Source organism: Lagopus muta, chromosome 7 (assembly GCF_023343835.1).
Source record: "Lagopus muta isolate bLagMut1 chromosome 7, bLagMut1 primary, whole genome shotgun sequence".
Lineage (NCBI taxonomy): Eukaryota > Metazoa > Chordata > Aves > Galliformes > Phasianidae > Lagopus > Lagopus muta.
Window position 1 is genome coordinate 23,834,429 of NC_064439.1, and position 15,980 is coordinate 23,850,408.

The 15,980-nt window shown below is 39.5% G+C and overlaps 1 protein-coding gene across 6 annotated transcripts in view; it reads left to right on the plus strand.

Annotated features, from left to right (window-relative positions):
* The window catches only part of DYNC1I1 (dynein cytoplasmic 1 intermediate chain 1), a 188,824-nt gene that overhangs the window by 14,465 nt on the left and 158,379 nt on the right, over positions 1 to 15,980 (plus strand). For 2 of the 6 annotated variants that reach the window (XM_048952226.1, XM_048952228.1), the window contains exons 2-4: positions 7,956 to 8,073; positions 9,912 to 10,026; positions 12,733 to 12,823. In XM_048952226.1, the coding sequence (XP_048808183.1) occupies positions 7,956 to 8,073; positions 9,912 to 10,026; positions 12,733 to 12,823 (324 nt within the window). Of the gene's footprint in view, positions 1 to 7,955; positions 8,074 to 9,911; positions 10,027 to 12,681; positions 12,824 to 15,980 lie in introns of all 6 variants that reach the window. The other 4 variants (XM_048952227.1, XM_048952229.1, XM_048952223.1 and 1 more) reach the window with 3 other exon arrangements.

A 15,980-nucleotide genomic window follows, 5' to 3' on the forward strand; every position in this document is an offset into this window, starting at 1 on the left:
GAAAGAAGCTTTTGTCTTCCGTGGGGAAGGGTTTGTGTACTGAGCATGCTGAGCATAGGCAGGTGTCCTCTGGCAGGGCTGTGTAACGAGGCATGGAGTGTCCAACCAGCTTCATGCTGCCAGGATAGCTTGCTCATCGAGATGGCTTCTCAGTCCAGGCCATCGTAGGAAGCTGGGGTGAAGAAAGGATCTTTATAGGATCAGATGCCCTGAAATGGCCTTGCTGAGCATTGTAGTAACAAGCCCTTGAGAGGCTTTAGCCCCTTGGCCTTAATTTGCCGTAGTTCTTCCTAGGTAAAACTGGAGTGACTCATCCTTCCTCCACCACACTCATTGAATTAAAACTTCCTCAGGACTAGAAGAGTCTCTTCTTATTTGTCTCTGTGATGCTGAGTGTAGCATTCTTCAACTTGGCCGAATCTTTTAAGCACTCCTATCATAGTGAATATCACAAAATAATATTTTTCTGGTTTAATATCGCATTGTATATTCTTTGGGTCAAATGTATTAAAATGCATTGACCATTTTCAGGTCTGAAGCTTAAATCTCAAAGTTTTCTTACTGTCAGTGACCTCAAAGAGGGTCTAAGCCTTCCCAGTGCTGGACTTGGTTCTCTTTGCAGTTCTTAAAAGTCTTTTGAAATATGCCATTAGATATCTGCATTTATACTCTCTTCTTTTTATCTTAGCCTGTCATTTTCCTGTGTACCAACAGGGATGACTGGCTAAGACTAACTCTGGTCATTCATGTTGCTTTGTTACTACTTTGTTGGAGGAGCGGCACTGGCAAGTACATGAAGAGTAGAGTGCTGTTCCTTCTACTTTTCTTCCCTAGAAATGATGACAAGTCATGTGAAATAGACTACGTATTTCTTACAGCCAGAGCTATTCCCTAAGTCTAAATCTTTCTAAAGATTCAGGTGTATTGCTTTCAGAGATTAAATTGGTGCATAGTATTTTTAACCTAATTATATACTCACAAACATCACCTGCAAAGCAAAGTGTTTTAAGAAAGAGCTGATACCTGGGTAAGTCTTCCAGAAAACCTGCATCCCTTCATCTTTGATATCTATCTGGTCGTTGTCATAACGGGGTCCAGGAGCAGAGACTAGAGTGTGTATTTTTCATGTCTGGGTAAATGGCTTTAAGTATCAGGTTGCTGGACATAAACCACTGGGATTATTTCAAGAGGAGGGTAGAAGTGTCAGAGAGATCACTTTTATTTCCATTTCTTGTTTCTGTTTTACTTCCATTGCCCAATAAGGAATAGAAGTATGTGTTTTAATATCTGAAATGTTTGCTGGAAGGAGAAAATGAATCATCGTTCTGCTCCAGGAGAGACTAACAGACATCCTGGGAGGCACGTTGGTACTGTTATGATGATTTGTGTAGAACCAAATATTCTATAGAGGTTGTGATAAAATGGAGAGGTATTAGCAGCCAATATCATTGAAATATGAGTATTATATAAAAAGACGCATAGAAATTACTACCATGAAATACGGGGCTGCTCTTCTTTTAAATCTAGGCAAGTGATCTTCAGCCTGTGGATGAGAATTTTGTCATCTCTTCATACATCTCTGAAATCATACCAATTTATCACTTGCATTTGGTTTTCTTCAAATATCAAGAAACTTCTTGAAGCACCTTGCCAAGTCTTCCAGTTTCTTTCTGAAGTTAGCTGGGAAATTGGTAAAAGATAGAATGGAACAGTTAACATACAGCCAAACAGTAGAAGATAACAGAAGCTGATAGAGGGGGAAATGACCAAAAATTCCCCCAAATCTTATATTCCACAATATCAAAATGTTGCCAAGCATGCAGCTGACGGTTTTATTTAAATCTTCATTCTTTGTAACTAGGGCTCTATTGCTGAGTTGGATTCTGGGAGGTATAAATCAGTGCATGTTGGATTATTGAGGGTTATTTCCCAGCACACCCGAGATTGTTGTAACTGTGCTCTTAATGTTTATTGAGGGAAGATAGAAGATGTTTTTTTTATAGTCTAGTTATCTTTGAGGTGGTACATCCAGTGAGTTCCATGGTACTCAGTGAAAAGGGAGGAAGTTTAGTGGCAGCTATGAAACCACTTTGTTACCTCCTTGTTAAGTGGGATTCTTTACAATTCTAGCTGGAATGCTGTGTGTTTCTTATGTACTTTCAGAAGGTTGTTGCCAGCAACAACTTCTCTTCGGCCTTGATGACTCTTCCATGGAACTGCGCTTGTTGGAATTGGAAAGGTCATGGTAAATTTAGGAGGATAAGGAGGCATGAGAGAAGGAGGTGATGAGCAGATGATGTTTCATTGCCACTAAGGCCTGTGCCTGAAGAATAGGCAATAGAAGAACTTTGCTTATATGCTGCTGTGTAGGGACCCCATAATTCTGCTGTAACTGAGTTTTTTTTGTAGAGGGGCCATTGTGGAAGAACAGGAGCAAGAAGATTAAATGGTAATAGATTATAAGGGAAGTGTAATTAAGCAGCTGTGGGCACATATCTTATACTCTGTCAGCCTTGAAATAAATAGGCTGGAGATACACTGACCTGTTGCATAGCAACCAGGAGGAAGCACGGTACCAAAGCTCTGGATGCTGTGATTGCAAGCCCTCACAGAACAAAGTACAAGACCTTTGCCCACCTGCTAGAAACCTGTGGAAAAGCTGAAGGATAAAAATGATATGTTCCCTGAAACCTAAGACTTTACAGCCACTTTTATTTATGGATAAATACACAGATATAGCACTAAAAGCCTGTAGTGTTTTTCCTCAAGGTTATGTAGAAAAAAAAATCTCCAGTTTTACTTAGAGTTTCTCTGGATTCATCATATGGGACACTTCTAAAAACACTGCCAGCACTGAGATTTTGCATCTGCAAATATTTGCCCATTGTTGTGATCTTGTAAACATTGGTACGTCTATCTAACAAAAATATTTGGGTTATGTGACTGATGTCAAGAAGAAACTGTAATGCATGATGAAATAGGTGCTCTTGTATTTACTTAAAAACTGCTGTCAGGAAAATATTTCCAGCCCCTCTTGCCCGTTTGAAGCATGAATACCATTGATTAGAATACATTTATGCTAGTGTAGCAGCTCCCTCTGGTTTCTTGCAGACCAAAGAAGCTGATCTGCTTTATACAATTTTATACTTTCAATACATGTTTTCCACTTTAAAAAGTCAGATTTAGATCCCATGGGAATGTCTTCTACTGTAAAAATGTATAATACTCATAACTGTAGGAAATGTGTTTGTTTCTACAGAAGAGAGATGAAAGTGGTCCATGCAGTGTAGAAATGAGTAATTTCTTCCAGTAGAAAACTCCATTTTTAATGGTTTCAATAGCAACTGTACTCCTACTCTACAAAGCTGCTCTTTAAAACCAAAAATTACAGGTTAATCAATCTTATTGTGCAACATACTTTATCTTTCATTTGATAGATATTCTGCAGTTTTGGACTCAAGAGTGACTGGCTTTTTATCAGGCATTTAGTGTGAAGCATCTACAGGTATTACAGCTTGCTTATTTATTTTAGAAAAGTGTGTTAACCAATCAGTTATGATGAGTTGTATGTGCTGACCAATGCCATATGTAACAATGTTTGATGAACCTCTTTGATAATCAGAATGGAGATAATTGCAAAGAGAAGAGACTTGGAGGCTCATGAGATGGTGAATGTAGTTCTGCAGTGCAGCCTGCTGAATGAGCAGTGTGTTAAAATCCTCTCAGTGCCAAATAGCAATAAAGTCTGTAGGCTTTTTCATCTCCTATTAGCTTGGGAAACTGAAGTTTCTTTTCAGATGAGCTTGGCAATGACATATAGGTGAGATGCTCTAGAAAAAAGGTACGGACTTTAAGAGAAGGGAGATGTAATACTTTTCTTTTTCTGCTGATAAAAATTTTCCCTGTCATCATCTTTGACTTCTTTTTCACTCCATTCATTGTGTTCTCTGTGCTTATTTGTTCTTACATTTGGTCCAAATCACAGACTGAGTATAGTTGACAAGTCCATGAGTTTGTTCCTCTGTAGCTTTGCGGGTCTTGCAAGTATTCATATGTTAGCTCTGCACTTATAGTAAACTTCTTCAGATCCTGTGGCTGTTCTTGCTGTTAAGTGTTCATAGAAACGGTTCATAAAACATACCTGCTCAAATACTATGATTAAAGATCATTAATAAAACCCTGCTGTTTGCTGTAGAGCTGTAATGGCTACTGGCTTGTACCCGTACAAGGCTTTACATGGCTTTTAGTCAGTTCAGGTATAGAACACTGTTATTTGCACCTTCCATGTTTACGTGCTTACTGCTGTCACAGAGGGAATAGTCATGAGATGTTACCACCTGTGTGAGAAGTGGATGGAGTCATTGTGTGTATGTTCTGTATAGCAGAGAAGTTTACAAAAACACCATTATTATTTAAGATTAAAGTAATTGGCCTTCAAAAGCTCTTATTTCATGTATGACAGGGTAACAAGAACTGCTGGGAGGATAGAAGGGACAGGATTCTTCTCATTCACTTTGAGACATTTACAATGGGGTTTTCTAGAACTTAACTACTAACCAAGGGCCCTTTATCATCAGTGGAGAGAATCTGTTGGCTTTTGGACCTCATTTAGACATCTGCTTTAGGCAAAGCAGAGTCACATTCTAGGATGCCTGGTTTCTCTTCTTCATCCCTGCGCTGATAGTAAGGATACCTCTTACATGCAGATGTAGCAAGAGGAGTATGGTGGTGGTGAAGGGCAAGAATGCTGTTCTCAAAGCCTCAGCATTGCATTTGCATGTGCCTGGGTGCTGTCCCAATGAGGGGTTGGGTGGCCCTGTCATATGTAAGTGCGATTGCCTTTATTTCCATGCCTGAGGGAAGACTCTGGGGCATACACGATGAATGTGTAAAAGGGCATTTTGAAATACAACAGCCAAGTTTCATTAAAAATCATAACAGGAGGAGCAGACTGCTTTATCCTGTGGCTCATAGAAAGGATAATTCCCTTTGGGTGTGGGAAGTGCAGGCAAGTGCTCTGTACAAGGCAGCTCACATCAGCCACAAATGTGTCTCAGCACTTGGTCTGTAAGCTGGTCTGGGCTGGTAGGACTCTGCTTTAGGAACTGTGTCACTTGACACAGTTACCTGAGTCACATAAAATAAAACTGGATCCAAGATTATGCGCTTCCCTCAAGGAGTGGAGCCCTGGGCTGCTGCACTGCTGTGAGAACTATTTCTACAGTTAATGCAGTGCTCGGATCCAATTCGATCCAACGTGTTCAGATAGATGGTTTAATGGCTTTGCTACAAAATGTGCTCCTTACCGTTTCCCTCTGACCAGCTGGGAAAGCTGAGGTCATCTGTAAGCCTGGGGTTGTGGTTTTGCACCACAGAGAATGTGAAAAGCAAATCCTTTTTTACTGCTTGCCTTTCTCTCTCTTCCTGTGACATGCCTTTTAGCACACAGAATGACAATTATTAGGAATTTATTCCTAGTAATGAATACAGAGTGCTAACTCTGTAGTTGATGCCAAGCGGAGCAATGAGTGTGTCGGCATGCTGCCTCTGTGCTAACTGCTGCCTTGCTGACATCTGAGAAAGGTGGTTCCATATGTGTGGTGCTCCATTTTGCTGAAACTGTACGTGGCAAGTTTGGAGGTTGATAAGCTGCTTGGGGCAGCTAAGGAATGGCTGCAGACAGGAAGAAAGTAACTTGAGATGAATTTCTTTCTATAACTCAAAACTGCAAACGTTTTTTGAAAGAAATGTAATACATCATCTTTGTTGTATGTAAGCTTTGTTTTGTTAAAAATAGGGCAAACTTATAATGGAATTTGATCACCCTGACTGGAGCATTGTAAAGAAGGGGCCAGGCATTAAGTAGCTGATGCCTAAATCAGGGGAAAAGCTAGCTTCCCTGACATTAGGGGAATGAATTTTTAAAAGCTATTCATTGATATCTGACAAACAGCTTGAAAGGGATGCCAAACCCTCTGGGTCTCTGCTAGGAGCTTTAAAATACATTTGCATATTTTCTGCATAGAAACAGGATTTCGTTCTCTGTTGCTAAACTGCAGAACTAAAAGGATGCGAAAACTCTATCTAGTCCAAAGGGCTCGGAGGGGAAACCTCATAATCAGAATTCAAATGTGCACAACAGATTAGGAAAATGACTTCAAATAGGATTTCAACAATATCCAGGAGACACCCATAAATCCTGAGCAGGCTGCTAGGCAAAATACTGCTTGTGCCATTATTAAGAAGCTCAGTTTCTTCTCCTGGCATTTCCCACCTGAAAAATAACTTGCTGATGTCAAATGATCAGATTAGAGTTAGTGAAGGTGCTGCCGCTTGGTTTTATCCATATCAAATACAAGTTTTCTGAGAATTTTGATCTCTCTTTCTCAGATTCGAAACAATGTCTGAAATATCATTGCAAATAGGCAAATAGGATCAGTGGTAGAGGAATAAAAAAATACAGTGGTCCTCTGTGTACAGCTAGTGCACCCAGTGTGCGTACAGCTAGAGCACTCCATGGTCCAGCTCATTGGTGCTTTGATGTTCATCTTGGCTGTGCCATTTACTGTGTTGTAGGTTGAACCAGAAGGCCCTGGGCTGGGAAAGGAAAGCAGGTCTCATGTGGGAATGAGCAGCAAACAGCAGTGGATGTAGAATCTGTGGTGACCCCTGGTAGGATGGGTGCGATTCTTGCTGATAGGCTTCAGTTGGGTGTTGGACTGTGGAGCAGTGTGTTTGGCACATGGTTAACCCTTTGGCATCCCTCACGCTGCTGTTATGCCTGCTGTTTGCATTCAGTGTTTTCCTCATTCCACATTTTATCTGTCTTTGCTGTAAGAGGAAAATACTTGTGAAGAGAACAAATCATTTGGGGCCAAGACTGTGCTTAAAATGCAGGTGGTGTTTTGTTGCCAATGTCCTTCATATCACAGGCTAATTATGCTTTTGTCATCTGAAGAGAAGGAAGCTTACAACTGCGGAGCAATTGATGACGAGTGAAAGTCCCACATCATTTTTACCGTATGGGTTTACTTTCTGGTTGTTATCCCACCCAGGCAGCAATGTGGATGAAGTTCTCATTAGTATTAATGGAAAGCTGCCATTTAATTTCCCATGCGTCCAGCAAGCAATAGGCTTCCATTACATATATGTGATATTGCCATCTACGTGATTGATTTTGAGTTGCAGTAGTGGATGTGGTCAAGGGAGGAGTTAACTCTTTCCATGAACGCCTGTAATAGTCAGGACTGTCTTTGAAGTAACTAAGAAGAAAATCAGTGTTGATACAGTTAGATGACAGCCTGTAATGATTATGATATAGAGCAGTTACATTATCTGTGATTCAGACTGTGAATTTTTGCAGCATCGGTGAGGCTCAAGGACTGTAGTAAAGGATTGGTATTGTATGTATCCCGTGGCTGCAAAGGGGCTAGTGGCCTGTGCCTGGCTGTACCATGGGACAGGAGGGAGTGCTGGGATGGCAGCCTCTCAAGACTTGTGCAGAAGCAAAGCTACCAGGTTTCCAATTTTTGCCAGTTAAATTCCTAGTTGTCTAAGATACACAGGGCTGCTTGGGGCAGAGATTGTTCAAGTACATCCTCTTCTACTGTGGATCTGTAACTTACGGTCTGGCAGAGATGCTGAAGCTGATGAAAGTTGAAGGGCATCAGTTTCAGTGCATTAGAAATATTAAAGCATTGTTTTGAACTGTGCTTCACAAAGGTGGCTCTCTAATAAAGACAATTTTGAAATATGTTCCGTGATTGGAGATATTCTGATCCAATTTCTTGAAGTTTAAAACAAATATCCTGCCTCTTCCAAGGGCAGCAATTATGTAGGAGTATATTTGTAGCAATTTTATAAGCATTATTTTTGATATCGTTGGGTTCTGTTTTCAGTAAATAGGGAAAACTTTTAATTCTCTTTTCAACTTGGTTTCCGTATTTTGTTTCCAGCAGAATCAAAATGTCGGACAAAAGTGATTTAAAAGCAGAACTTGAGCGCAAAAAGCAGCGCTTGGCTCAGATAAGAGAAGAAAAGAAACGGAAGGAAGAAGAAAGGAAGAAGAAAGAGGTAAATATGCAGGAGTGCCTTTTAAATAGCCCATGCCTGCGGAAGGGTCTCGCTGAGGTTTTGACATCTCAGTATTGTATACTCCAAGGTAACTGTCATGTGGGATGAGATCTCCAAAGCCACATCAATCTAACCTTAAAATCAAAATGCTTATTTTTAGCCAAGAAAGTTGGGGTGAGGGAATTGCTTTTAAAACTAACATGCTGTCAGATGACAACAATTTAGACAACATGATGTGTATGTGTGTGTAGAAAGAAAAATTGATTTGCCACAATGCTTTTTGCTGGGCTTTCCTTCAATGGAAAGGGAGTGGAGAGTGCAGAAAGACAGAAAAAGGTCTTGAGTTTTTTCGAGCTATTACAATCTAAATATGTATTTTCTTCTCTGAAGACCAGCTTGATTACTGGCTAAGGTAACAGATTTACAATTATTATTCTCCAGTAAAGTAAAACATAATTGCAATTGCATTTTCATCTTCTGGCATGGGTGCATCCTTCAGTTCTGTTAAAGTTTGATTGACATATTAGTTTATTTGTCCTTGACAATATGCATTAGATTTTTCATTAAGGGATTTGTACTTCTTTTTATTCATTCACTTAGTGGAACAGAGGTGAGAATTGACAGGGAGTGGATATTCATTTTCATGCAAAGTCAGAGAAGCATTAAGTGATTATGTTTCCTTTCCTTCAAATGTCAACACTTACTATTGTTTAAAGCACCTGTTATCCTTTACTAATAACTGGTTTCCTTTTAAACTGACACTTTAATATCGTACATGAATTTCACAGAATTACTGTGGAAATGTGATGTGATCCAAGAAATCCATGTTTCAGTTTTGGTCATCGTTTTTGTCTTTTTTCATCTGAGACATTTTTGTGCAATTACCAGCACATATCCCAGTGAGGCTCCTAGAGTCACTGCGTGAGTCCTCTGTAAGCAGAACTTTAGAAGTTAGTATTTTCAGTGTTCAGCACTAGCCTGTTAATGAATTAAAGAGATGGGAGGTAAGCCAGTGGCTAGAGGAAGCTACTGAGTTCTTTTCTTTGTTCCCTGCCTGATTTTACATCTTGTGGAGATCCTGTTGTGGTTGGAATGTTCCACTGACCCCAGTAGCCAGCTCTAGCCACTGAGTCTAACCCATGGAAGCTCCATGAAGTGTCCTGCACAGGTGCCTTCCAGCCAGTACCGTTCTGTGATTCTGTGAAGATGTAGTTGTCTAAGCAAAGAGGAAGACATCTGGTGGACTGTTAATTTTGGCTGTCAGTGTCAGGGGCTGCCAAAATACTGTTTTAAGTATTAGTCCTCTTCTTTGCTCCTGTTTGATGCTGAAGTTCTAAGACAGTATTTTTACTGCCTGCAAGTGCTTGGGACCTAATGTAGGCCCTCAGTCTACATCACCAAAGTCCAATGGAATTTTATTTCTTGATCCCTGAGGAAGTAGGGATGGGGTAATTTTTTAATCAGGTTCATGATATCTGTTATTCTATGGTCAGTGTCCATGTTCGCTGAATAAGTCAGCACACTGGCATTTTCAGTCTGTCAAGTTGTGGTATGTGGGGTCAGAAGAATGCTTTGGCTACCATTTTTCTACAGAGTAACTGCATCTGATATGTGAGAGGCAAAAGATGTCCATTAGCATTCCGTAAAAAAATATTTGCAAAGATCAGTTTTCTCATGTAGTCAGGCAAAAGTATTGTAACTGACATATAAACAGTATAAATTAGCTACCTAAATGTTCTAAGTGAATTTTGAAGTTTTCTTAATCAATGGTGAATATTCTTCACGCACTTAATTGTTAGAGCTGATTATATGTGGATGATTTTTTTTTTTTAATTGAGGCTGATCTACAGCAAAAGAAGGAGCCAGCTCAAGAAGATTCTGACCTGGACCGCAAGAGAAGAGAGACAGAAGCTTTGTTGCAGAGCATTGGCATATCCCCAGAACCACCTCTAGGTATTTAAGAGAAGCATACTGTAAAGCATTCGACTCTGCCACAATGAATGCATTCTTCTATTAAAGCATGCTTTGCTTTTTTTGATTTTTTTGGCTGTATTAGTGAAGTGAACTCTTCTGTTTGAATGCCTACCATATCATTCGCATACAATTCTGTGATTCTGTGATATACCAGCTCATGGCATTTTGAGTACTTACCATTGCCAAAAACATCTGTTTCATTTCTAGAAGAAATTTTTGCATTGCGGATTGATTTTTGCATACCAGTAATGATTTCTTTTCTGATGGACTATTAGATCTTCTCTTACACCTGATGATCCACAAGTAATATAATAAACGCTGCACTTCATTAGCCCCAATCTTTGTTTCATAAATACAAGCATTTGCTAAGGAAGGTGGAGCATAGTTATGTGGGGACTCCCATTTATTTCACTAAAATTCAAGCAAAATGGAGAGAGAAAATGAAATGGCAAATCACAGTGATCAGAAAGCTTATCAACAGATTATTTTTATGGTTTTTTGGACATGGCTGTTCTGGTATTTAAATTATAGAATCTAGAGTCCTCAGTTTAAGAAAAATACATGGGAAAATACTATCTGAAATACTTGATTAAGTTCTATCTGATGTATTAGTTGGCCCTGAAGTGAGAAATTTCCTTTCTTGCTTCCTTCCTTTTTCTCCCTTTTTCTCTCCTCCCTGCCTTGCCTTGCCCTGCCCCTCTTCCTCTCACTTTCTCATTCGTTCTCTTTCAAGTGTTTTCCTCTCCTTTGAATATAGAATCACTTTCATTGTTTTAGCAGAAATATTGGCACCTCTGGAGGTGTCATTACATTCTTTGGCATTGAGACTAGGATTTTACTCCTAAATACTCTTGCCTGTAATATTTAGGGAAAAGAAAGCAGAAGCCTTAGTTTCAGAAAGCACTTCCATAGTTCCTCATGAATGTAGATGGTGACATTCTGAATCATGAATTGAGGAATTCAGTCCCGACCTTGCATCAACCGACATTTTCTGGGACAAGTTACCATTTTAATAACTTATAATCTACTGACTGGAACTTTTAAATACCGCTTCTCAGAAAAAATGTCTGCTGAGTAACTGTTGGGTTATTTTAACGTATCATAAAATATGCTTTGTAAATAACCCAGTGGTGTATATACAAATACATCACTTCAATACATTTTTAATATTTATGCGTTTAGAATATTCATATTTATCTTAAAAAATGTGGATGCATTTCCTTATATAATAAATGAACACTTATTAATGTTGCAAAATAATAGTTCTTACCTTAGTTAACTATTTTCTTTGTGCTATCTGAAGAACATTAAAATTCACATGTATGTTGATCTTAATTAAGCAGTAGTATTCTGTCCTCCTTGATTCCCTTTTGTATACACTGACAATTAGTATACAAAGGAAAGCTTAATTCTGCCTTCACATATGATGCCCAGATCCCTCTGTGAACGTGGAATACATAAACTGCCATGCCATACCTGTAACCTGCCAAAGGGCTGTCATGAAGATGAATTCACTTTCCATGCTGCATTCATTTCTGTGACAGTCTCTAGTAAGAATCTGCCTGAAATGTTTGACCACATGGAAAATCCAAGTCTCTTGACAGGTCTGTCATTATACATTATAGAGCGTAACAAAATAGTTTAAAGTTTCACTCAGTTAAATCTATAAAAAGAAATGCACATGATTTAAACCAAATGGGAAACCTCACTGTTGCATTAGAACTCCTTTTTGTGTTTTATTCAGTGTGGCTGCTTTGAAGAATACTTGTGCTAAATCTTGACTGGAGCCATTCCTGCACTTTAAATATTTTTGAGTAACCATTTTAAAAGAAATCAGGATACTTCTACTTTTTTATTTGTTATTCCTTGCTGAAGAGCTTAAACTTGGGCTGACCTTGAGCTGTGATCTTCCTTTCCTGTTAAAGGAAACAAGGCTGGATTTGCATGAATATGCTTCAAAAGCCTCAGCAAACCAAAGAGAAAATCATTTCTAGAGAGCGCAAATAGAATCTAAGCCAAGGGAAATATTTCCTTGAGTGTGGAAATCGTATATCATCCAAAATGGCAATCTAATACATCTTAAATTATTTAAGAAAAGATGTTCGCTAAGCAAATTAGTGCGTATTCTCACCATCTTTGGGAAATGATTTTAACTTAGCTGGATTTCCTTATTTAACTTTTATTTTGGATGCCATTTCTGCACTGCAGTCTTAGAACATATCTAATGGGCAGCGGCTTTTAATTTAAACGGAAAATTTGAGAAACTTGCTTGCTGTTTTGCCTCTGTGGCTACCAGAAGAGTTCACTTAGATTTCTGACAAGACGAGCCCCTGGTATTTCTTCATACGTTTAAAATCTTTTGCAAGTCAGCTTTAAAATACAGCCAAGAAAAAACTTCTGTTTCTGCAGATATCTCCGCCACTGATTAGTTGTGGAATCACACTGGGCTTTTAGTCCTGTCTAAATTCATGTCAGTTTTAACATTTCCAGAAGACTTAAAATTCACTTGACTCTCTTCCTTTTCTTTTTCTTTCCTTTCCTTATTTGCTTTCACCATTTCAAACTCTCCTAATCATTCATCCACTGTCATTTTGGTCCATTGGTTTTGATTTGTCTGACACTGCTCTTCATCAGTGCAGTCGCTGCATGTGTTAACATGGGATACCTGTTATTTTCATTATTTAGTCCCAACCCCTATGTCTCCCTCTTCGAAATCAGTGAGCACACCCAGTGATGCAGGCAGCCAGGACTCTGGAGATCTGGGACCCATAGGAAGGTAAGACAGTGGTGTTGAATAAATGTGTTTGTTTGCTTCACTTTTACTTCCCCCATTTTTCTTTCCGCTTCCATAAATAAGAACGTGCTCTATCTGATGTGTGCTTTTGTGCATTTTCCACACCATCCAGTCAGACTGGTCTCAGACATGAGGTAGATAAGCATACACAGCAAGCTGGTGATAAATGATAGGTGCCAGAAGCTGTATACTGGAAGCAAGGACTGAACTGATGCATCTAAAGAAGCCCACAGAAATCTGTCATTCTTTGTGGATACATGCTAAAAATAGAGGAAGTGCCCAGTTGTAGACCCTGTTATTCATGTGAGTAATCTTTGTGCATACAACCAATCCCTTGTGAAGTTCTGTTAACTGTTCACATGTGACACCAAGCTGCCTTGGATTCTTGTACTGCTGCTCATTGTTGTGTGTGGCACTGACAGTGGTAGGGTAGAGCTTGTAAAGAAGCAGGCTGAAATTCCCCAGAACCTCCTGGCAATCCTCTCTTGGAAACTGTAGTTATCAGATTGTTTTGTGTAAGGTGGGAGGTAAGCAGCTCTCTTCTTGTTGAAAAGGGTGGTGTGTGTGTAAGGGATGGGCACAGGGGCAACCTTCTTATCTTGGTTTATATGACTGAAATTGGAAATGCAAGTGGCAATCTATGAGTAATTTCTAGTTTGGAGTAAAAAAGTAACGAGGCTGCTGCTAAAAAAGTAAGAAGGATGCTGGTGCTCACAGAGGAATATGTTCAAGTAAGAAGAGCTTGAAGCAACTATACTGTGTATTTTGAAAAATGTAAAACACGGGTCCTAGTAGCTCTTTCGTATTAAACTTTCTGAAAATAAAACCAGCTCGCCCAAATCTGTGAGCCAAAACCTCTGCTAATAGCATGAAAACTCACTGATTTCTCTCTGCAGTGTACAGTTTTCAGTACTATACTTTTACATGCATAGTCAGGTGCTGTACTTCTACATACATAACCAGTAATGTTACAGAGCTTGGATTACTAGATTTAATTCCACACCAGCTTTCTGGTTAAAAAAAAACCACAGTTCTGTAAGCTGGAAGTACATTGTATTCCCCTTCAGCCCGATGCAGACACTGTCCATTGAGATGAGGAAGTTGCACAACTGCTTCTAAAAGCTGCTCAGCCCTCTAGAAGGGATGGAGGTCGTTAAGCACGAAAGCTCTAGCCTATAAAATATGGCAGTTCAAAACATGTAAAATAATGTAATGCTACGTTTATAAACGAAAGCAGAGTTCAAAAGTTGTTTTTAAGCAAAGTGTAGACTGCTGTTCAGGATAAAGTAGCTGTGAAAATGCTAACTGGACATTTCTAAGTTCCTCATGATATGGTAATGGTGTAACTTTTTTGATGTTAAGACAATGAAATGTATTTTGAAGGAATTTATTTTAACATGTCCTACACTACCACTGCCATCAACAAGCAATGACAGCATATGATCACATTTCTCTAGAGAAGAGAATTGAATTTGTTCTCATATTCAAGGGTCGTGATGTACTTATGTTAAGAGCTATCCTTTGGATAATTGTCTGGATTGTTGTGGCCGTACTAGGAATTCAGTGTTCATCCCAGGGCCTTGGTTGCTGTTCATGGCTTTGCTTGCCATCCTTTCTGGTATTCAAAGTGCTGTGTTTTGCACCATGCCATGGGTATTTGCCTGGCGTGACTGACTTGTGATAATGGCAATTCCACAAGCTACTGTCCATGTCTCAGGGCATCTCTATCACTGGTGGACAGTAGTGGATGGTTGTTTGTCATTGGGTGCAGAAGATGTACTCAGTATGTGTTTGGGTTCATCAGTACACTCAGGCATGCGTGTGTGTTAGAGTTGCCCAACTTGAAGAGGAAAATATTAACAGAGCTGTCATCACAGGAGGTAAGCAGGATAAAATCACCTTTGCTGTATTCTGCCAGAGGAATGCCGAGACATTATTTCTGATTTATTTTGATTATGTGCAGATGCCTGTTTATCTGTATAAGGAAGGTTATTCTTCCTTTTATGTATCCCTCCATCTTGCTTTATGAAGAGGGTACATTGGCCATGTCATCTCTTATGCCTCAGTTATAGAGGAAATTCAAGTAGGATATTGGGAAAAATTTCTTTTTGGAAAGAGTGTTGTGGCACTGGAAGAGGCTGCCCAGTGAAATGGCAGGGTTGCTGTGCCTGGAGGTGTTCAAGAAGCATGTAGATGTTGCACTGAGGGACGTGGTTTAGTGGGAAGTATTGGTGGTACATGGACAGTTGGACTGGATGATCCTAGAAGTCTTTTCCAACATTAATGATTCTGTGGCTAAAAGATGGTTTAACACAAATAGCTACCCTAAATGAAGAATCACAACCAAACCATGAACTCCACCTTTCTCTAGTGTGATCAACCTCCCATGGAAGTGTGTATATTTGGAACTGAGGGTCGTGGTCAGTGGGCATGGTGGGGATTGGTTATAATTGGACTAGATAATCTTTGTGGTCTTTTCCAGCGTAAATTATTCTATGATTTTATGCATGTGAGATCTCCCCCTTTTTATCATTCTGCTGTAAACTGGCTGTGAAACTGTAGACTGAGCATAGACTCAGGAGGAGAGCAGATTAATTCTAGAACTGCTAATGCCCAGTCTCAGAGATCACAGCTCATCTGTTGCTGTTGCTGCTGACACTGCTGCAGGAAGAACTGGTGCATACAGGCTGGCAGAACAGAGCTACACAGGCTGAAGGCAGACTGATTATTTATTGATGAAGTGATTTCCAGAAGAAAATGTGGATATTTAAATAATAATAATAATAATAAAAAATCTGTAAAATCATAGGTTTTGGTTTGGTAAGAAGATAGTGCTTTTGAGAGAAGCTCTGCTGAGAGCTTTGAGGAAAGCTAGAGATGTTTTTATGGTCCCATGTGAGCACTGGTTTCTGGTGCAGAACTAGGCTGTGTTCATACTTTGATGGCACATGATAGTGAACAGACTGAATCTATTGGTCCTAGTATCACAAGTACACCTGAGGTTTGTTTTGATTGGCAAACACCTGTGATTTCTTACAGACCAGTGAGCATTGTGGAGCTAAACCTAGAAATCCAAATTTCTGACATCTGCTTTTTAGGAAGTTAGTTGATAAGTAGCGAGGGTTCGGGCAGATGGTGC